This window comes from Hypanus sabinus, chromosome 10, assembly GCF_030144855.1.
Source record: "Hypanus sabinus isolate sHypSab1 chromosome 10, sHypSab1.hap1, whole genome shotgun sequence".
NCBI classification, from domain to species: domain Eukaryota; kingdom Metazoa; phylum Chordata; class Chondrichthyes; order Myliobatiformes; family Dasyatidae; genus Hypanus; species Hypanus sabinus.
In genome coordinates this window covers 112,770,768-112,793,954 of record NC_082715.1, presented here as the reverse complement: position 1 = coordinate 112,793,954, position 23,187 = coordinate 112,770,768, and the positions used below count along the sequence as shown (strand labels likewise).

General features: G+C 41.9%; 1 protein-coding gene across 2 annotated transcripts in view; it reads right to left on the bottom strand.

Annotated features, from left to right (window-relative positions):
• The window catches only part of brox (BRO1 domain and CAAX motif containing), a 46,113-nt gene that overhangs the window by 14,711 nt on the left and 8,215 nt on the right, over window positions 1-23,187 (bottom strand). For both annotated transcript variants that reach the window (XM_059982655.1, XM_059982656.1), the window contains 5 exons: window positions 13,097-13,193; window positions 5,721-5,816; window positions 5,557-5,629; window positions 2,221-2,326; window positions 1,251-1,340 (listed from right to left, as the gene is read on the bottom strand). In XM_059982655.1, the coding sequence (XP_059838638.1) occupies window positions 1,251-1,340; window positions 2,221-2,326; window positions 5,557-5,629; window positions 5,721-5,816; window positions 13,097-13,193 (462 nt within the window). The remainder of the gene's footprint in view (window positions 1-1,250; window positions 1,341-2,220; window positions 2,327-5,556; window positions 5,630-5,720; window positions 5,817-13,096; window positions 13,194-23,187) is intronic.

Below are 23,187 nucleotides of genomic sequence, written 5' to 3'. Positions count from 1 at the left end.
GGGGGGAGGGGTGCTACTGCACAAGGCTGGAAGAAGCTGCAGAGGGTTGTAAATTTAGTCGTACTAGCCGACAAAGTACTCAGGACATCTTCAAGTAGCAGTGTCTCAGAAAGGCAACATCCATTAAGGCCCTCCAGCACCCAGGGCATGCTCTTTTCTCACTGTTACCACCAGGTAGGAGGCACAGGAGCCTCAAGGCACACACTCAGTGATTCAGGAACAGCTTCTTCCCCTTTGCCATCCAATTCCTAAATGGACATCGAACCCTTGAACACTACCTTAACTTTTTAAATATATATTATTTCTATTTTTACACAATTTTAACCTATTCAATATCCATTTACTGTAATTTATTTTTTATTATTTTACGTTTTTCCTTTTATATTATGTATTGCATTGTACTGCTGCTAAGTTAAGAAATTTCACGACAGATGCCGGTGACAATAAACCTGACTCTGATTTTCCCCACATCTTTTAAACCTTTCCTTTCTATATACCTATCCAAATGTCTTTCAAACATCATTGTTGGGACCTACCTCAACTACTTTCTCTCGCTGCTTGTTTCATATACCACCATCCTCTGCATGAACTTTCCCCATCAGATCCCATTTGAATATTTCTTGAAGTAAGATGTACATTGACAAGGAATAAAAAAACAATTCTACATATCGAAGGAACTCTCTCCCTGTCTGCACAGGATTGGAATACACAGAACTAGCAGCAGTCACAACAGGGCAGAAGCAAACACAGACCTACCCAGCGTTTAATTCATTGCTTAGTTCATGCATCCAAACAGGTAGAATATTTTAACGCACGTGAGCTCGGAGTGGAGTGGGAGATAGTTCAGCGGGATGAAGAGAAAGAAAATTAAGCTCACACCCCTCTGACACTACTGGATGTCAGGGTTTGTGCCCAGTGTCCAAGGAAAATTTCATCCCTACCTTCAACAACAGATCCAACAGACAAGACCATAGAGTGATTAGTAACCCAGGCTGACTTGCCAAGTTTGATCAACTGAGCCACCCTTCCGGTACTACTCTTATTGGGAAGTAAGTCTGGCCTAGATTACTAGGGCCACCTACATTCTTTGCACAGACAAACTTGGACAGCAAGGTAAGTCAGCAGATGTGCCAATGGCCAATAAAAGGTCAGGGAAACCCCCCCAGAACTTTAAATAACATTGCTTTCAATGATCAACAAGTTCTTTCTAATACAATGGAAAAGAGCAGGAGGGAAGTCAGCAAACTCACCAGCTTTCTGGTAAAAGTTAGCCGTTTCATAGGCCAGAGCTGCAATTAGACCTGGATTGTGCTTCAGTTCAATGGCTCTTGCGATGGTCACTATAATTAAAGGCAAATAGATGGTTACTTGGTGGTAAAACAATGCGCTCAATTTTTTAATCTGGCATATTCATTATTCCTAGTTTTAGTTCTGATAAGAATCATACAGCATAGAATCAAGTCCTTTGGCCCAAATTGTCCATGTTAATCAGGAAGCCCATCAAAGCCAGTCTAATTTGCACAAGTTTGGCCCATTAACTTCTCTGGCTACAGGGTCTAAACTTAACCTTACCAGATGCTGCCTGACCTGCTGAGTTTTTTTTGGCCAATATTTTGCTTATTGCTGGTTGCCTCAGGAGATGGCAGTGAGACGACCTCATGAACTGTTGTTCTGTAACTGGGCTGCCACAGTAGCATGGCAGTGAGCAGGAGCTTGGAGTTCAATTTCAGTGCCATCTGCAAGGAGTTTGTACATTCTCCCCGTGTTTCCTCCAGGTGCTCCGGTTTTCTCCCACAGTCCAATGACATACTGGTTAGTAAGTTAACTTGGTCATTGTAAATTGTCCTGTGATTAGGCTAATGTTAAATATCGGTGGATTCTTAGGCAGTGCAACTTGTTGGGATGGAAGGGCCTGTTCTGTATCTTTAAATAAAAATAAATCAACCTCCTGGGCTGCGTGAAAGGATAGCAGCTAAAGGGCAGTATTTAACCAATTGGGCTTTTAATGATAATCTTTAAGTTTCATGTTCAGTTTTACAGATAAATTTTTTTAGTTTTGGATAATTACAGAAACTGAATGCCTTGCAGCATCTGAAGTCTCATTCTCAAGGCTTTTTGTCTGGTAAAATTTGAAATTTTGCCTTCTGTTGACAGGGTTACATTGCCTTGGCTACAATGAGAAATAGTTTGGTGCTCTGGGCACTGTCTCCCCATTTGTACCTTCTTGAGCCTCAGCTTGACACTGAACAATGTAGGTATCAAGAACCCGTGATTCGAGGTCTTTTCCTTTCTCAGGAGCGGTCACAAGTTTGGCGACTTCATTTTCCTAAGCAAAACAAAAGTGACTTACATTAAAGCCAGCTCTAACTTGTGAATGCAGATAATGACTGAGGATTCAGTAGATCAGAAACAGAAAACTAAAACAAATGCATGTTCTCCAGCACAGGAGAATGGGCTCCAGGGTGACATCACGCACACACACATTACAGACTGCAGGGTCACACTCCACATTCCAGGCTAGAAGTGGCAGAAAGCCAACAGGGAAAGGAAAAAGCACACATCCAAAATATCGGATCAATTCTCATCCACTGGCCACCAGTGAAGATCCCAATGATAGAAGTATGCCTGTCATATGAAATTCACGAATGTGTGAAATTCAAGGCATTGAGGCTGACTATTCAGCTCACTACTCCCAAGGGGCTTTTACTTGCCACAGCACTGAACTGGCTCCATGGCTGTGGCTGGCAGCCACTGGGCTCCTAGACCAACTCTGTGGCTGGCCAGTCACAAGGCACTGCTGCCTCACCCTTGTCACCAACTACTGCAGTGCGAGGAAAAATGATGAGCTGTGGAGGAGAAGAGGCGAAAGAGTCTAGATACCCTTTTCTCGTTGGGTGACAGAACAGCCGTTTTCTAGTTTATACTGAAAACATCACTGACAAGCAAAATGAATTTGGTGCCGTACCTGCACCATTTGTAGCCACAGTGAATGACAAATTGTGCTCCTTTTCTGACGTTATTAAGTGTAGCCACTCTAAGTAAAAAAAAAACACATCTAGCATTGTGGGGTGGGGGATGGATTAAAGTTAGTGGAAATTAAATACTTATTTGTGGTTTACCTGCCAGTTTATTGTGTAAATTTAATTTATTAGAAAACTGATTTGCAATTTTAGCTGTGTATTGTCAAGCAGCTATTCTGAAACCTACTGAAAAGATAGTATATCATAGTATTTGACTTCTACCCATGGTCTATAAAACCATATACAGCTACAAATCCAAGAGAGATTCACAATTCCATTTCAAGGGAAGTTTTATTTATTTCCTCACCTCATCCTGAACTTGGATTTATTTATGAAAATTGTAACTGGAAAGAGCCAGATTGCAGCTGCCTATATCCAGGAGTTTATGGAATGTAATCAAAAGCTGACAGACACAAAAGTAATTTATTTCTTCTTGAAGTGCGAGTGATTTGTAACGCACTTGTACTGTTTTACAACGTACTGTTTATACTGACTGTACATGAAAACTATTCCACTTGTCAAATATAAGCGAGAATTAAAATCCCTACACTGGAAACAATTTCTATACGATGGGCAACCTCTGCATTATGGGTTACAGAAATTTGCCTTTACAGAATTCACAAATCACTGCCCAAAAATTTGATATACAGAATAAAATTATAAAGTTTATGAAATTTGTGATCACAAATCTGAAAATCTTTTCCCCCAAACGCTCATTCCTTGATGCTTGCATAGATGTCATGGCCTTGCATTACAAACCATTTGTAATAGTACAAAGTTGAGCTACAAACCACTGCATCCCTGTAATACAGGATTCACCTGTACAATATTTTGAAAAGAAAGTAGGAAGATAGTGTTATAAGTCTATTTAATTCATTGTTCTAGAGCAGCTCCGGCCTATGGTTAGGCCACACTTAGACCCCCTCCAGTTCACCTATCAGCCCCGACAAGGAGTTGAGGATGCCATCGTCTACCTGCTGAACCGTGTCTACGCCCACCTGGACAAGCTGGCGAGCACTGTGATGGTCATGTTTTTTTTTTACTTCTCCAGTGCGTTCAACACCATCCGCCCTGCTCTGCTGGGTGAGAAGCTGACAGTGATGCAGATGGTGTCATGGATTATTGATTACCTGACTGGCAGACCACAGTACGTGCGCTTGCAACATTGTGTGTCAGACAGAGTGGTCAGCAGCACTGAGGCTCCACAGGGGACTGTCCTGTCTCCCTTTCTCTTCACCTCGGACTTCAACTACAACACAGAGTCTTGCCATCTTCAGAAGTTTTCTGATGACTCTGCCATAGTTGGATGCATCAGCAAGGGAGATGAGGCAGAGTACAGGGCTACGGTGGGAAACTTTGTCACATGGTGCGAGCAGAATCATCTGCAGCTTAATGTGAAAAAGACCAAGGAGCTGATGGTGGACCTGAGGAGGGCTAAGGCATTGGTGACCTCTGTTTCCATCCAAGGGGCCAGTGTGGACATAGTGGAGGATTACAAATACCTGGGGATACAAATGGACAATAAACTGGACTGGTCAAAGAACACTGAGGCTGTCTACAAGAACGGTCAGAGCTGTCTCAATTTCCTGAGGAGACTGAGGTTCTTTAACATCTGTCGGACGATGCTGAGGATGTTCTATGAGGCTGTGGCCAGTTCTATCATGTTTGCTGTTGTGTGCTGGGGTGGGGTGGAACTGGACTCTCTGACGGTGGTGTCTGAAAAGAGGATGCTGTCCAAATTGCATGCCATCTTGGACAATGACTCCCATCCACTCCATAATGTACTGGTTAGGCACAGAAGTACATTCAGCCAGAGACTCATTCCACAGAGATGTAACACTGAGCATCATAGGAAGTCATTCCTACCTGTGGCCATCAAACTTTACAACTCCTCCCTCAGAGTGTCATACACCCTGAGCCAATAGGCTGGTCCTGGACTTATTTCCACTTGGCATGATTAACTTATTATTATTTAATTATTTATGGTTTTATATTGCTATATTTCTTCACTATTCTTGGTTGGTGCCGCTGTAATGAAACCCAATTTCCCTCGGAATCAATAAAGTATGTCTGTCTGGATCTGGGACACATTTATAACCTGTCATTCATATAAAATCCCACCATATGATTGATACATATACCAGCAAGTTGGTACAGAAGTAAATGAAGGAAGGTGGCTCATGAATTAATTAAACCTCATGCTTCTGTAGAACAACTCTATTGTTTCACGAGTGTCCAGCTAGGCTTGATCAGTATTGTACTTGGAGCCAAAGTTGATACCACGCACTCTATGATATCTAGTTGGGACATGGGAATGCTGTGAAGCCAAAAAATATTCTGAAATAATTGAAACTTTTATACTGTGCTTGACAATTCTCTAGGACTGTGTTGCATCAGGTATGGGTAGTGTTGAACTCTGCAGCTGATTATTGGGGGAAGATCAGATAGGAATCTCTCTCTCCCACCAAATCTTCAGTGAAGGTGCTGTAAATGTGCACATCTTCAGGCAGTGGGCAGGAAGGCAGCCATTGCTTACCTTGATATGTTTGAAGATCCCAGCTGCAGTCTTTAAGCTTCTGTGTACTTCTTTTGCTTCATCCACTGTAATACTAAGAGTGAATTGACATACACATCATAAAGCTTCAATTCAGAAACAGCTTCACACAAGGATGTTTAGCTTTGAATAATCCAGTTACTTACTCCTCCTTTCCAGCAAGTCTGGAGGCATACTTAGTGTGCCAAAGAGCGACGTTAAACTCCACAGAGACGAGGTCAAAGATGGCATCCTGTTGAGCACTGAGATCAAAGTCAGAATATTCCAGATAAATCTTTGATAAACTCCAGAGTAATCTACATCTACATTCAAGATTTAAATTTTTTGGGGAGCCCATTACAAAAAAAAGGAGGAAGAATCAGCATTACAAAAAAAAGGGAGTGCAACTTGTCAAGCTTCCAAAGGTTAACTTGATTAGCAAATTAGGGAATGGTTACCTATACACTACTAGAGAAGACTACCCATGTCTTAAATACCTCTGGAGTGACCCAGCTAGAGACAACTAAGCCAGCAGGCTTCCTCGTTGCGTGGCCAACACTTAGAAAGAATGCAAGGAGTATCTTCATTGTCAAGAAGGAATGTGGGTAAAACTTCCCTCTAGTGTAAAACTATGTGGTTCATTCATTTCCTTCAGCAAAGAAAGGTGTTGCAGGTTTCAATTTAGTTAAGAAAGCTTATCTGCTTGTATGACAGCTCAGGACATACAATATTTCTGTGACAATTGGCTCAATAAGTAATTATCTTCTTACAATTTTGCTTCTTTTCTGGCTATCTTGAATTTTGTGAAAGTTTTTAAAAAAAATTTACAGTGTAAGTGTTAACCTTTCCCCAAACCAAGATTTGAAAGAAAAATGCCAAATGCTTGAAACCAGACCTCCAACACAATTAATTGCCTGTATCTGTAGTATGGGAAACAAATGCTGGAAGCTGAAGTAAAAAAAAGAGTAACGCTAGAATAACTCAGTCAGGTGGGCAACATTTGTGGGAAGAGATGCTAGTCAAAGTTACAGGTCATTGTAGTAATGATTTGAGGAGATTTCTTATGTCACTTAAGACTCTTGCAAATTTGTGTAGACATACATTAGGGAGTATTCTGACTGACTGCATCACCACCTGGTATGGAAACTTCATGTACACGATCACAAGAGGCTACCAAAAGTTATAGATATAGCCATCTCTATTACAAGCACAACCATCCCCACCATCATGAGGTGATGCTTCAAAGTGACATCCACATCTAAGGACTTTCATCATCTAGAATATGCCCTCTTCTCATTAATACTTGTTACTACCATTGCGGAGGTGGTACAGGGGCCTCAGACACATACTCAACATTTTAGGAACAGTTTCTTCCCCTCTGTCATCAGATTTTTGAGCAGGCTATGACCATGAATACTACCTTGCTATTCCTTTTTGTTTACACTATTTAGTTTCTAATTTATATTAATTTGATGTCTTTGCACTGTACTGTTGCTGAAAAACAACAAATTTCACAATATACAAGTCAGTAGTAATAAAACTAATTCTAATTTGGTTGAGAATAGAGGTGTCATGATTAGCAAGCTTCTTGATGACACCAACATTGGTGATCAGTGAAGAAGGCTGTCTCAATATATAACATCAATTAGGAAAATGGGGAAAGGCATGCAGATAAAATTTAAGCTAGATATGCAAGGTGATACTTTGGGAAGTGCCAGGGCAAAGTATAGACAGTGCTAGACAAGACCCTGGGGAGTAGAATTGAATGGAGAGGACTGGAGCTATAAGTACATAGTTCCCTAAGTGGCATCACAGGTAGATAAGGTGATGAAGGTGGCATGCTTAGTTTCATCAACTGAGGCACAGAGTACAACAGTTGGGATTCACATTCAAGTTGCACAAAGTCACTGGTTAGACAGTACCTGGACAATGTGCAGTTCTGGCCTCCCTCTGTATAGGAAGGAAGTGAATGAACAAGAGGATACAGAAAAGACAAGGATGTTGCCTGTGCTGGAGGGCTTGAATTACAAGAAGAGCTTAGGGCTCTTTTCCCTGTAGTGCCTGATATGGAGGGGTGATCTTATGACCTTCTGATGAACAGCCAAAGCCTTTTGCTCCAAGGGAGGGATTTCTAAACCCAAAGGGCAAAGGTTTTAAAAGGGACCTGAAAGACAATTAACAACCACCCCCATCTAGACACAGGAAATGAGCTACCACAGGAAGTGGCAGAGGTGGGTACAAATACGTTTCAAAGATATTTGGGCAGCTACATGGATAGGAAAGGTTTAGGAGGGTATTGGCAAGGGCTAGATGTCACTTATAACGTTTTATAGTGGCTTTTCCACTGCAGTCTGAAGTCTTCCAACTATAGCAATAACAAATGAGCAGCTTTTGAGGGTCAGTTAAGGTTACGAAATTTCAATGAGAGAAGAGGCATGGCCTTACAATTTGCACTCAACTTCACATAACAGCGCCACACTACTCATGAATCAAAGTGCTCATTTGTTTGTAGTTATTGTTCCGACACGTCATCACTCCCATGGAATTTTATTCTGACTGTCCTCATTGTAAGAGGCTCAGACCATGACAGTTACTATAACACCATCCAGTTTTTTTTAAAAACAAGACACATATCCCCATTGTTTATGGCAGTGCATACTTTCCAAGCCCTACTTGGGTACTCAATACAGTTTGTGTTGAAATAACTGCCCAGCTTTTAAGCTCTGGCTCTAATTGTTTTTGCAAACAGCAATACTGCACAACTATTTTATGTGCGTGAGTGTGTACGCTTTTTATAAAAGACAGGGCTAGGGGTAAAGAGAGTGGTCATGGATGGCGTTGAGGATGAGTCATGCAAGATCTCTTCTGTGCCTTATGGAATAGAATCCTATTTCCTGCACCTGCGCCTGGTCTTTCTTTTCCCACTTCTGACAATTTCCTTTTCTGCACAAGTTACATAAATAGCAAATAAAGACCTACTTAGATAATATGAAGCTCAGAAATTGCATAGAGAATTTAAAAGAAAAAAGGTTATGTCTCTGGATAATCATCACGGAGTATAAAAGATACTGGAATTTTGGATGGCATGCTTAAAACACTAATTCTTTCTAGAGCAATTTGTTTAAGTAGACTCTTCCAGGGAATGAAACAGCTGATAGTGAAGGTAGTGTCCTTTGGGAGGGATCAGTCGGGAGAATCAAAATGCTTAGCATGGCTTAGTCTCTAACTCATAAGAGATGAGAGTGGCAAATTTTTCACTCAGTGGTATCTGGCATGAGCCACCAGAGGAGATCAATATGGAAGCAGGAGCAATTTGAATATGCAGGACACACAGGAAAATGGAATTAGGCATAATAGTTAACATAGATGCAGGGGGCCAAAGGGCCTGTTTCTATGCTGTGCAAGTTCAAGATATGGTCTATTTTCATTCTGGTTGATTGCATTTTACTGAAAAACTGATAACCTGGCAGCCTTGGGTCTGTGGTATTGCCAGATCAGCACGTTTTCTGGACCATTTACCTAGACACACTTATCTCACTTTTTAAAAATATTTGCAGCGTAGTTATACAATAATTTTGCAGTTTTAATGAGAGTAGGAAACATACAAGCATACCCGACCTCAACTCCAGCTGTAAACCTATCCATGTTCCTGACCACAACCCTGACTCCAGCCACACCCTTGGCCCACAGTCAAGGGGCCAACTTGTCGCGTTCAATATACCACTACTCAAATTCCAGTTAAATCTTTCCTTAAACCTTAGCCCTCCCCTTCCTGACTCTCTAACCCTGGAAAAAAGACTGATGGTACTAATGATTTTATACACCTCTATGAGATCACCTCTCATTTTTCTACACATCCAGGAATAAAGTCTCAGTATGTCCAACCTCTCCAACTCATCCCTCAAATCCTGGCAACATCCTTGTAAATCTTTTCTGCACTTTTTCCCCCCAGTTTAATAACATCTTAGCAGAGCGACCAAAACTGAAAATAATACTCCAATCATGGCCTCACCAGCATCCTGTTCAACCACACCATGACTCGTGTACTCAATACCTTGACTGATGAAAGCCAGCAGGTTAAAAACTTTCAACACCCCGTCTAACCCCACTTTCAGTGAATCATGTACTTCTACTCCAAGGTCCCTCTGTGCTACAACACTACTCAGGACCCTGTCATTCACTGTGAAATTCCTACCTGCATTTGTCTTCCCAAAATGAAACACCTCACTCTTATCCAAACTAAACCCTTTGGGTTTAGAAAGCCCTCCCTTGGAGCAAAAGGCTTTGGCTGTTCATCAGAAGGTCATAAGATCACCCCTCCATATCAGGCACTACAGGGAAAAGAGCCCTAAGCTCTTCTTGTAATTCAAGCCCTCCAGCACAGGCAACATCCTTGTCTTTTCTGTATCCTCTTGTTCATTCACTTCCTTCCTATACAGAGGGAGGCCAGAACTGCACATTGTCCAGGTACTGTCTAACCAGTGACTTTGTGCAACTTGAATGTGAATCCCAACTGTTGTACTCTGTGCCTCAGTTGATGAAACTAAGCATGTCACCTTCATCACCTTATCTACCTGTGATGCCACTTAGGGAACTATGTACTTATAGCTCCAGTCCTTCCAAACTAAACTCCATTTACCATTCCTTGATCAGCTGAGTAAGTGGACCAAGAACCTGCAATAATTTTTGAAAACCATCTTCAATGTCCACTGTACCAGTTGGTGACTTCAGATTATTTAATCCTGAGATCAGAAGTAATCAGGAATTATTCTGGTTATTGGACCTCAGCTCACCTCTGGTGCTTTAGGGCGACAGGCCAAGTAAGCAAAGTAAGAATTTAAAAAGCGATGATATTGTGGCAGTAGAGTTAAATTTGCAAATGTTAGTCTACTTGGGGATGTTCCACCATATTGAGTTGTTATAACACTCTGGGTCCTTCAATTCCATCACTGACTGATACGTAACCCACTGAATTTTAAATGACATCACACTGGAAACTTGTCAACAGCAGGCAGGAATTTATGCAATCTACTCCACAGCTCAGTATACAGATACTACTTGAGTGGGTTGAGGGCAAGCAATGTGACCCTTAGCGCTGAGATGTGGGGCTCAGGCTAGACTTTAGTCAGCACCACAAGACGCAGCCCATTGCCAAGTCTTACAATGCCAGATCACCTGGGATCCTACAACTCTCTCTGTCTCCGCACCATGACTTAGATAGATGGGAGCAGCTACCTCCCTTTACTTACTCACATCTCACTCCAGCCCAGAGATGTCTCTGTAATAACAAGTTCATTGAGCTGGTGAAAGCTAGGCAGCCAAACAACCAGGGGGAGACAGCAGCTTCCATCACATCCAAGTGATGGCAACAAGGGAGACCACAGGATCTGGGCAATCTGCTCAGTTCCAGGTAGCAGCTCAGACTAGTGTGCTGGCCAGGGTGCAACCTCAAGCCCTCTGTCTTCACTGAGCTGCTACACTGCTGGCCCTTGTCTGCTCAATACCAGCCCTCACAGAAAGCACCTTTGCACTGTGCCCAGGGCAATTCATTGCTGGATTCACACCAAGCTCCTGGCACAGCTATATATATATTGTTGTTGATGAAGAGAGCCACGAAGCGGTCCTTACCTCTCCAACTTGCCAAACCATTGTATTTATACATTGGCTCTTGGCCTACTTCTCGAGGCACATCTAATGAACAAGTGCCTCGAGAAGTAGGCCAAGAGCCAATGTATAAATACAATGGTTTGGCAAGTTGGAGAGGTAAGGACCGCTTCGTGGCTCTCTTCATCAACAACACTTTGGTTTAGGCCATAGGACACTGGTCTGTGCCACATGAACTCAACACTTCAACCAGAACAAGTTCATGGGCTAGACAGCCAAATCCTGTCGCTATTTCTTAGATTATATATTCCAGGTATGTTTCTTTCTGATGCCTTGTAGATCTTAAAGTAGCTGCCATGGCTACCTGCCAGAATTTCAAAGCTATTCACTGAGTCAACTTTTTTTAAAAAGGGTGCTACATAGTCAAACAACAAGAGTAAATAACCATAGAAGATTTCCTTAGCAGTTTGGCGAGGCCACACCTATACAACATATCGTTTTGGTCTGCACAGGAACGTACTACATGTGCTTTAGATAAAGTGAAGCAAAGGCCTATGCTCTACCAAACTACTGAGTTCTCAATGAAGTATGAAAACTCTTGATGTCTGAAACCTGCAGTCAAACTCTGGATAAGGGCTTAGCCATTCAGAATTGTATCAGGAAGAACTACCTCCCTCAGGGTTAGTGAACCTTTGGAATTACCACCTAAAGTGCTGTGACATTCAGTTCCTCTTGGCATCAGGTGTGGTAATCTGCAGACATGCACTCCAGTAAACAAGTCTTTAAATGTGCACATTAATTCCAGTGTACATAATTCAGGGCTTTCAACTCTGACAATTCTCAGCAGTGACACAGGTAAAAGACTAAAGAGTCCCAGGTTTGGTCTCAGTCATCTGAGGCCTCATGTAACTTGGATGCTCTTCATGTTTGGTGAGCACAAGAGAAGGCTTAGGATTGGTTGATGCATAGAAACAGCCACTATTCAATATCAGGTAATTTACTTACCTGAAACAATTATGGGCTCGAAAAACAGGGTCACAAGAGACTGCAGATGTTGGAATCTGGAGCAACAAATGATCTACTGGAGGAATTCAGTGGGTTGAACAGCACCTGTTGTGGGAGGTAGTGTGGAACTGTCGCCATTTCAGGTTAAAATCCTACATCACCTCCCAAACCACTTCGTGAATGCCACTTGACCCCCCCAAGTTCCTCCAGCAGACTATTCCTTGCTTGAAGACTTGCGGGTTCTGGTGGAGGTACAGTACCCTTTTTACTAAGGCCTTAAACAAAAGGTCAGGCAAATGCAAGTGATTTGCAGCATTACTCACTTGTGCTTTCTATTTCATCCCGACCAATTGCAAAGCAAATTACCTGGGGCAAAAGCAAAAATCTTTAAATGCTGAAAACCTGAAACAACATAATAGAAATAGTCAGCAAGTCAGGCAATTTCTGTGGAGAAAGAATCAGGGTTACCTTGTTGCATCAATATCCTCTCATAGACCTGAAATGTTTCTTTCCCCTCTGATGTTACCTGGCCTACACAGTATTTCAGGCAAAATTTTTATTTCAGATTATCAGCTTATTACATCACTAGTTGTGGGGTATTTTTGGATGAAAATAGATTGATACGTCTTCCACTCTACACTTAATGTAATTAGTTATAAAATGCTTTGTCATGCACCCTTGTGATAGGCTCGCTTTTATGCATCATGAATGCCTGATCATTGAACAGCATGTGGCACCAGGGTCAAGGTTTAGCTATCATTAATAGACAAATGACTGGCAGTTAAATACCACCCACCTGCAGCAGTGACACTACAAGGAATCAACACCATTGGTTAAGGCAGAGGTACCAAATGCTGTGGGATGGCCACGTAAACACCAAGTCAACACATTTCAGTCACAATGTAAACACATTAAACAATTACTTGAGACCCACCTTGCTATGTTTCCCTGCAAGGTATCAGTCCATTTAAAGTTCTGAATAAAACGCAGTTTATTTTCTTGTGTGGTGCCATCTAGCGATGTTATGAAACCTTGGAAGGTATAAGGTAAAAGAAATATGAGTAAATCATGATTATCTATATAATTTTTTTCTAAATTCAATGTTCAAAATACATTTATTATCGTACACGATACATAACCTTAAGATTTATCTCCTTACAGGCAGCCACAAAACAGACAGAATACATTAAAAAAAGACTGTCATACACATACACCCAGTATTAAGAATAAAAAACAAAAACCCATGCAAAAAAAAAAGCAAATAACATTCAGAACTGAAGTTCATGAAAGCCACAAAGCCAGTCACAGCCAATCCGCGAGCTTTAGTTGCAGGCCACGGCCTCAGTTCAGCACAGAGGCAAATAACTGTCGCGGAGAAGTGAGCTGAGCACCGGCCTGTTGTTTGCCTCCAGCCCTGATACCCTGACCCTTTCAATCTAGCCCAGCGCTTAAATCAGCCAAACCTTGGGCACCAGCACCTCAATACACTCTCAAGCCCAACCTTTCAAATATTACCTGGCCCTTAAATTGGTCAAACCTTGGGTCATTGCTCACTCCTGGAAGCTGAACAAGTTGCATTAGAATTGCTGACGTAGAAAGATTTAAAACGGACCATTTCAACTCTGAGGGTCTACAATGACTTCCTTATGCAGTCTAACCAAAGTTTTATGCAGCTGCAACCGGACCTCCTTACTTTTATACTCAATGACCCTACTGACAAAAGCAAGTTTGCCCTGTGCCTTCATTACCACACTACCTACTTGTAGAGCCACTTTCAAGGAGCTCTAGACTTGTACCCCAAGATCCCCAATGGTCCTGTCATTTATTTCACAAGCCTGTAGGTTCAACACATCACTCTTAGTGTCATCCGCCACTTCAATAAGAGTCCGCCAGATACATTCTCCTCTTTCCACCTGCAGCATTCCTCCTGTTATTTGCTAGTCTTCTCTTCAGTCTCTGCCAACCACTCCCCTTCTCCCGTTACTTTTCTGTGCATCTATAAGATGCAACTGCTCTCTTAGAACAAAGCAGTACAGCACAGAACAGGCCCTTCGGCCCTACTATATTGTGCCAACACATATAAAGTAACTCCATGATCAATCTAATCCTCCCTTCCTTGTTAGCCCTTGACCCTCCATCTTTATTTCGTTCATATGCCTGTCTCTTAAATGCCCCTGATGTATCAGCCTCAACCACATATTGTATGCACCTCTATCAAGTCACGTCTCATTCTTCACTCTCAAGAGCAAATTGCTAGCTTGCTCAACCTTTTCTCACAAGACATGCTCTCTAATCCAGGCAGCATCCTAGTAAATCTCCTTTACACCCTCGCTAAATCTTCCATATTCTTCCTGCAATTAGGCAATCAGAACTGAACACAATATTCCAAGATTGGTCTAACCACAGTTGCATAGAGCTGCAACATTAACTTGTGGCTCTTGAACCCAACCCCACCCCCACAAATGAAGGCCAATATACCATATACCTTTTCAGTCATCCTATCAACTTGCGTGGAAACTTTGAGGGATCTATGGACTTGGACCCCAAGATACCCCTGTTCCTCCACATTGTTAAGAATCCTGCCATAAACTTTGTACTCCATAAACTAAGTTCGATCTTCTAAATGAATTACTTCAGTTTTTCTGACTGAACTCCATCTGCCACATCTTTGTCCAGCACTGCATCTTGTCAATGTCCCACTTTAACCTAAGACAACCTTCCACACTATCCATATCACCAACATTTATGTAATCTGTAAACCTACAAACCCACCCTTCTACTTCTTCATCCAAGTAATTTATAAAAATCACAGAAGAGCAATGTCCAGGAACAGATCCCTGTGGAAAAACACTAGTCACGGATGTCCAGGCTGAATATGCTCCATCGACCACCACCCTCTGCCTTCTGTGGGCTAGCCAATTCCAAATCCATGATGACATGTTTCCATGGATCCCTCATGACTTTCTAGATGAGTCTTCCACAGGGAACCTTGTTAAACACCTTACTAAAATTGATATACACCACATCCAGCACTCTACCTTCTTCAATTTGTTTGGTCACTTCCTTTTAAATCTTCCCATAATCCAGATAAAACAGAGATTCATTTGCACATCTCACAATCTTAGTGCTCATACTGTAGCCTCCAACATCGGAGGAACCAAAAGTAGGTTGGGTAGCTGCCTTGCAGGATGCCTCTACTCAGTCCTGGGCACTTTGGTCTCCTCTCATAGCCCGAAGACATGCTGATGGCTTAACTACAGTTGATCTGTTTGGAGATGCAGAACACAGATTTTGAACTATGCAATATGAAATGCTGCAGATTCTAAATCAGATGAATATTAGGTCCCAAGAGCTATAATGTGCTGAGTCAGAAGGAATGTTTTCCTCCGTTTGATTAATGGGGAGGTTAAAGATATCAAGGCGGCAGGAAGCAGGGTTAAATAAGAATCAGTCATAATTGAATGGGGTACAGTTTAGATATACTATTCTGATATCTTATGGTCTTATAGTGGGCTTTGTTGGCAAAATGCAAGAGACTAAACAGAATTCATGTGACAGGCAATTAGAAGTTTAGGGACACTGAAGTTCTATAGCAAACTAGTCACTCAATCTCTGATTCCTCCTAAATAAAGAGCAGCACATTATGTACACCAACTTAGAAGCGGCACGAGTAAATCAGTCCTTCACCTAGAAGGCATGATTGGAATCTTTGATGGAGAGAAGATATGAGGCTGCACATCACCCAGTTGCACGGAAAAGTATTGTGAAATGTCAAGTTGGTATTAGTTGAGGTAGAAGAATCACCCAGGGACTTAACAGAAGAGCTTGCACCCTTTGTAATGTTGAACGCAGAGGAGAGGGAAAGATGGGATAGTTGTTTCAAGGTGGAGATTTTTAGGGCGGGCAATGAGGATAGGGAAATCTCATTTCACTTCTGAGTAAGAGAGTCCAATGCAGAATTCAGGAAAAGAAGCAGACATGGCTACAAAACCTACTAACTATAATGCAGGGTAAAACAAAGACATCTAGGACACATAGACACCCACCACCCAGGCCATGCTCTTCTCCTTGCTGTTGCCATCAGGAAGGTGGTGAAGGAGCCTCATGACCCACACCACCAGGTTCAGGAACAGGTTATCCTCAACCATCAGGCTCTTGAACCAGAGCGGATAATGTCACTCAATTTCACTTGCCCAATCACAGAACTGTTCCCACAACCTATGGACTCACTTACAAGGACTTTTTTATCTCACGTTTTCAATATTTATAACTTGCTTTTTTTTGTTTTTGCACATTGATTGTTTGTCTGTTCTGTTGGATGCAGTCATTCATTGATTCTATTTTGTTTCTTGTATTTACTATGAATGTCAGCAAGAAAATGAATCTCAGGGTTGTATATGGTGACATGTCCTGGCAACATCGTTGTAAACCTTCTCTGTGCTCTTTCAACCTTATTAATATCCATCTTGTAATTTGGTGACCAAAACTCCATACAATACTCCAAATTCAGCCTCACCAATGCCTTATTCAACCTCACCATAACATTTCAACTCTTATACTCAATACTTTGATTTATAAAGGCCAATGTACCAAAAGCTCTCTTTACTACCCTATCTACCTATGACACCACTTTTAGGGAATTTTGTATCTGTATTCCCAGATCCTGCTGTTCTACTGCACTCCTCAGTGCCCTACCATTTACCTTGTATGTTCTACCTTGGTTTCTCCTTCCAAAGTGCAATACCTCACACTTGGCTGTATTAAATGCCATCTGCCATTTTTCAGCCCATTTTACCAGCTGGTCGAAATCCCTCTGCAAGCTTTGAAAACCCTCCTCACTGTCCACTACACCTCCAACCTTTGTATCATCATCAAATTTGCTGATCCAATTTACCACATCATCATCCAGATCATTGATATAGATGACAAATAACAATGGACCCAGCACTGATCCCTGTGGCACACCACTAGTCACCGGCCTTCACTCAGAGAAACAATCTTCCACTACCACTCTCTGGCTTCTCCCATTGAGCCAATGTCTAATCCAATTTACTACCTCACCGTGTATACCTAGCAACTGAATCTTCCTAACTAACCTCCCATGCAGGACCTTGTCAAAGGCCTTACTGAAGTTCATGTAGACAACATCCACTGCCTTCCCTTCATCCACTTTTCTGATAACTTCTTCGAAAAACTCTAATAGATTTGTTATACATGACCTACCACACACAAAGCCATGTTGACTCTCTGTAATAAGTCCCTGTCTATCCAAATACTTGTAGATCCTGTCTCTTAGTACTCCTTCCAATAATTTACCTACTACAGATGTCAAACTACCAGCCTATAATTTCCCGGATTACTTTTAGAGCCTTTTTTAAACAACGGAACAACATGAGCTATCCTCCAATCCTCCGGCACCTCGCCAGTAGATACTGACATTTTAATATATCTGCCAGGGCCCCTGCAATTTCAACACTAGTCTCCTTCAAGGTCTGAGGGAATACCCTGTCAGGTCCTGGGAATTAATCTACTCTGATTTGCCTCAAGATAGCAAGCACCTCCTCCACTTCAATCTGTATAGGTTCCATGACCTCACTACCTGTTTGCCTTATTTCCATTGACTCCATGCTAGTTTCCTTAGTAAATACAGATGCAAAAAAACCATTTAAGATCTCCCCCATTTCTTTTGGTACCATACATAGCTGACTACTCTGATCTTCAATAGGACCAATTTTATCCCTTACTATCCTTTTGCTCTTAATATACCTGTAGAAGCTCTTAGGATTATACTTCACCTTGACTGCCAAAGCTACCTCGTGTCTCTTTTAGCCCTCCTGATTTAAGTATTTTTTGCACTTTTTATACTCAAGCACCTTATTTGCTCCGTTTCCTATACATGTCATACATCTCTCCCTTCTTCTTTATCAGAGTTCCAATATCCCTAGAGAACCAAGGTTCCTTATTCTTATTCACTTTGATTTGAATCCTGACGGGAACATACAAATTTTGCACTCTCAAAATTTCTCCTTTGAAGACCTCCCACTGACCAATCACATCCTTGCCAGAGAACAACCTGTCCCAATCCACGCTCTTTAGATCCTTTCTCATTTCTTCAAATTTTTGCAGTTTAGAACCTCAACCTGAAGACCAGATCTATCTTTATCCGTGATCAAGTTAAAACTAATGTTATGATCACTGGAACCAAAGTGTTCCCCAACACACACTTCCATCACCTGTCCTAACTCGTTTCCTAATAGGAGATCTAATATTGCATCCTCTCTAGTTGGTACCTCAATATCGATTTAGAAAACTTTCCTGAACACATTTTACAAACTCTAACCCGTCTACACCTTTAACAGTATGGGAGTCCCAATCAATACGTGGAAAATTAAAATCCCCCACTATCACAACCTGATGTTTCCTGCAATTGTCTGCTATCTTTCTGCAGATTTGCTCCTCCAATTCTCGCTGACTATTGGGTGGTTTATAATACAACCCCATTAATGTGATCATACCTTTCCTGTTTCTCAGCTCCACCCATATGGCCTCGGTAGACAAGCCCGCTAATCTGTCCTACCTGAGCACTGCTGTAACATCTTCCCCGACTAGCAATGCCACCCCCCACCCTTCATCCCTTTGCCTCTATCACATCTGAAACATCGGAACCCTGGAACATTAAACTGCCCCTCCAAGTTTCACTAATGGCTATAATGTCATAATTTCAATGTGTCAATCCACGCCCTCCGCTCATCAGCCTTCCGCATAATACTCGTTGCATTGAAATGGACACACCTCAGAAGATTATTACCACCACACACGACCCTTCTATTTGTGACTTTGCATGAACTTTTAACATCATTTATTTTCACCCCTGCTCCACTATCTGCTCTGGCACTCTGGTTCCCATCCCCCTGCAAATCTAGTTTAAACCCTCCCTAACAACACTAACAAAACTAAACAGCACTAACAAACCTCCCTGCAAGGATATTGGTCCCCTGGTAGTTCAGGTGTAACCTGTCTCATTGTATTTAAATGTCATCCAGCCTGCGAGACAAGTACTGACAGGACTGTAATATACTGCAGCATACCTTCTAGCCCTGCTCCCAACTTCAGTCTTCTACCTTACCAGAAAGCCATGATTTTGAACCATACCTTTTAAGGCCTTGACATCTACTACACTAGAGCTAATGATGCTTTCTTGATGATTGCAGGGGACTTCAACTAGGTTAGTTGGCGATGTCTCTGACAAACTGTCACCAACACGTCACCTGTGGAACCACAGAAGTCAACACTCATTCTTAACTATTAAGACTTAATGTACCATCTCACATCTACACTGTGGCGAGTTCAATCACCTGGCTGTACTTCTACTCATACAGACTGAGGACTGCAGCTGCAGTGCTGAGGATCATGAATGTATGACGAAGGGAGGTAGAGAAGTACTTAAAAGACTGCTTTAAATTGGTGACTAGATCATTGGTGACTATATACTCGGATCTGAATGTACATGTCACAGCTATCAGTGACTTCATCATGACCCGTGTGGATGAGTGTGTGTCTTTGGGAACACACTGGATGTATCCCATCCAGAAACCTTGGAAGTTTTGCAGCTTGCTGAGGGTTAGACCTGTGGCATTCAGAACAGTCAATCCAGAACCCACAAGTCCAGGTATGACCTACGAAAGGCCATTGTGAGAGTAAAAAGGTAATTCCATGTGATGCTAGAGACACAATCAAGTGCACGACAGTTGTGCATGGCATTACTTCTGTACTGCAAAACCTAATGTTTCAGTCCCCAATGAGCTCAATGCCTTTTAGGAACACTAAGAGCGAAAAACTCACTATCCCAGGGTGAATCCCCATAGCATCCAATGACCCTGTGATCTAAGTCTTGAAAGTTAAACCCTTCTAAGACATCAGACCCCTGGCAGGGTTCTGAAAACATGTGGCGACTAACTGGCTGGAGTGTTGCAGGACATCTTCAACCTCTCACTGCTGCCAGTGGAGGTTCCCAGCAGCTTCAAAGGAGGATCAATCACTTTGGCACCCAAGGACAGCAGGGTAAGCATATGGGACAGGCAGCCATCAGAAGTGGTTGAGGTAGGAATAATACCATCTTTAAGAAGCATTTGGATAGCCACATGGAGTAGTAGGGTTTTGAGGAATGTGGCGAAATATCGGAAATTGGGACTCGCTAGTTGGAAAAGATGACCAGAATGGACTAGGGGCTGAAAAGGGATATGTCTGTTCTCTGACTCCCCTATTAAGCCTTTCCCATCCACTGGTTTTCTGAGTGGTCTTTCTGAAAAAATTATAGGAAGTGTGGATTGCATTTATAGGAAGTGTGGATTGCAAACAGGACAGTCAATTTCCACTCATCCCTAACTGTGCTCCAGGAGAAAATGAAGCCAAAAACAAATTACTTGCAATTTAGATATAGACAGTGACAAAATGCTAATGAGAATAGTCTTTACAGATGATTAGAAAACTAAGTTGACCAGGATTATTAAAACTATTTTCTGCATGTTTTCTCTTTTGGAACACATGCTTTGAGAAAGCCCAAAATATCAGAAAGAAAGCTTTCACACAACTTTCACTGCCTAAGGATATCCCAAACACTTAACTAATGAAGTTAACTGCATTCATGTAGTATTTTGACTGCATCCAGAATGGCACCATAGATTTCTGTCCACTTAAAGACTTCAGGAGATGCCTCGGAGAGTAAAGTAGAAGTTCAGCCATTATCATGTTCAAAGGCAGACAAAGCACAAGGGGTCATATGGTCTACCCCTGTTCACAAATGTGGTGAATCCATGGAATTCTTCACCCTGGAGAATTGTGGAAGTTCGATCACGGGGGAAACAGGCAGGGGAGGTATTTAACAGGGAATAGATATAGCTTTGAAAGATCATTTCCAGAAGCTTCCAACCTAGCCTATTCATGCTAAAGCTATATAAAACACTGCAGAGAAGATTTACAAAGATAGTCTGCCTAGGCTGTGTGTTATTTCCCCATGGAACAAATGAGACAGAGAGAAGATTAAGTTGAGCCAAACAAGATTATAGGACGTCCAATCACAAACAAGAGCAGATACTAGAAATCCAAGCAACATACAAAATTCTGGAGGAACTCAGCAGGCCAGGCAGTGTCTATGGAAAAGGGTACAGTCAACGTCTCAGCCAAAAAATCAACTGTATTCTTTTCTATAGATGCTACCTGGGCTGCTGAGTTCCTCCAGCATTTTGTGTGTGTTGCTAAGATGGTAGGAAGCCTAAATTACAGGTTAAACAGAGGACTCGTTTACCATAGCTGTTGAGTTCAGTTACCATAAAATTATATTTGTTAATTAATAGAAGAATTACAGGGGAATTAAAAGGAAGGGTCTCAATATATGGTTTGGGTCTTAAGTTCACCTGGAAGAATAAAGGAGGCAAAATCCCTCCATACATGTACAAATACAGAGGTCCTAGTACTGGGAACAAGGATTAACCTTAAAACCATTTTTAGCCAATACAAAAGAGATGCAGTGCAGAACACAAAATAGTCAAAACAAAGCTTCTAAATTCATTGCTTTTACGTCACAAATGTCTTCATTTCAAACCCTTTCACAGAACAGAGAGAAGAATCCACAAAAGCTGATTTTAAACCCAGTTCTCTGGGATGAACTTTTATTACCTACGAGGTACAATCAAGATTTTTTTAAATCCTCAGAACACATCAGAAAGAAAAACAGATCCCCCACCAAAACAACAGTGTTAACATTGTCAAGCACTTTACAACAAACACTAAAGTACTTCTGAAGTGTAGCTATGTGATGAAGGGAAATGGGGTAACCTAATTTTATAAAGGTAATGTACAGTACATAAAGGGAAAATTTATGATCTGCTTTAAGTAATGTTGGCTGAGGGATACACATTGACCAGGGAAAACCACAGTTCTTCTTTGAAAAGTGCTCTGGGATTCTTTACTTTCAGTTGAGCAAACAGTAGCAGCTTTGTATTTTAGGACTGCACCCTTAACACAGCAGTACTTAGTACTCCAGCAAACTAATAGCCTGGATTGTGGCCACACCACAAGAGTAGGACTTGACACGAAAGCCATTTCAAGGCACAAGTACCAACACAAACCCACTGATAAATCTAACTTGAATTAATGCAAGTTAATTAATAGAAGGATGACAGAAATATTGATAGAATTTTCTCACTCCGCCTGAAAAGACATTGTCCTGAAATTTATTTACATAACCAAAAATTAAGTACCACTACAGTTCTTGAAATGCAAGAATATGGACTCTGTGTTGGGAGGTAGGATTGATCCCATTGGGTCACGTTGCACAAGTCCCCAAAGAATGGGGACAAAAGCATACCCAACACTACCATTCGCCCCACAAACAAAATGCTGGAAGGACACCAACAGGTCAGGTGGTACCGATGGAAATGAATAAACAGTTGACAATTTGGACCAAGACCATTCATCAGGAGGTGAAGGTGGGGGGAAGTGGGGGAGGGAGGGAGGTTAGAAGTACTACCTTTAGCCTGATGACCATCTTCAAATGTGTTGTATCATGCTGTGTGTGCAGCACCAGGTGTCACTCAGTGTCACGAATGGCACAGGAGTACACTCAGTGGCCACTTTATTAGGTATGACTTTCTAATACTAGGTAGGATCCCCTTTTGCCCCCAGAACAGCCTGAACTCTTCATGGCATGGATTTAGCAAGGTGCTGGAAACATTCCTTAGAGATTTTGGTCCATGTTGACATGATAGCATCACTTAGCACCATACCATTAATCACCACCAGCCAGAACTGTTGATACAAGGCAGGACGGATCCATGGATTATGTTGTTTATGCCAAATTCTGACCCTTCCAACTGCACATTGCAGCAGCAATCAAGATTTCTCAGACCAGGCGATGTTCTTCCAGTCTTCAACTGTCCAGTTTTGGTAAGCCTATGCCCACCCAGCCTCATTTTCCACTCTTAGTTGACAGGAATGTGTTGTGGTCTTCTGCTACTGTAGCCCCTC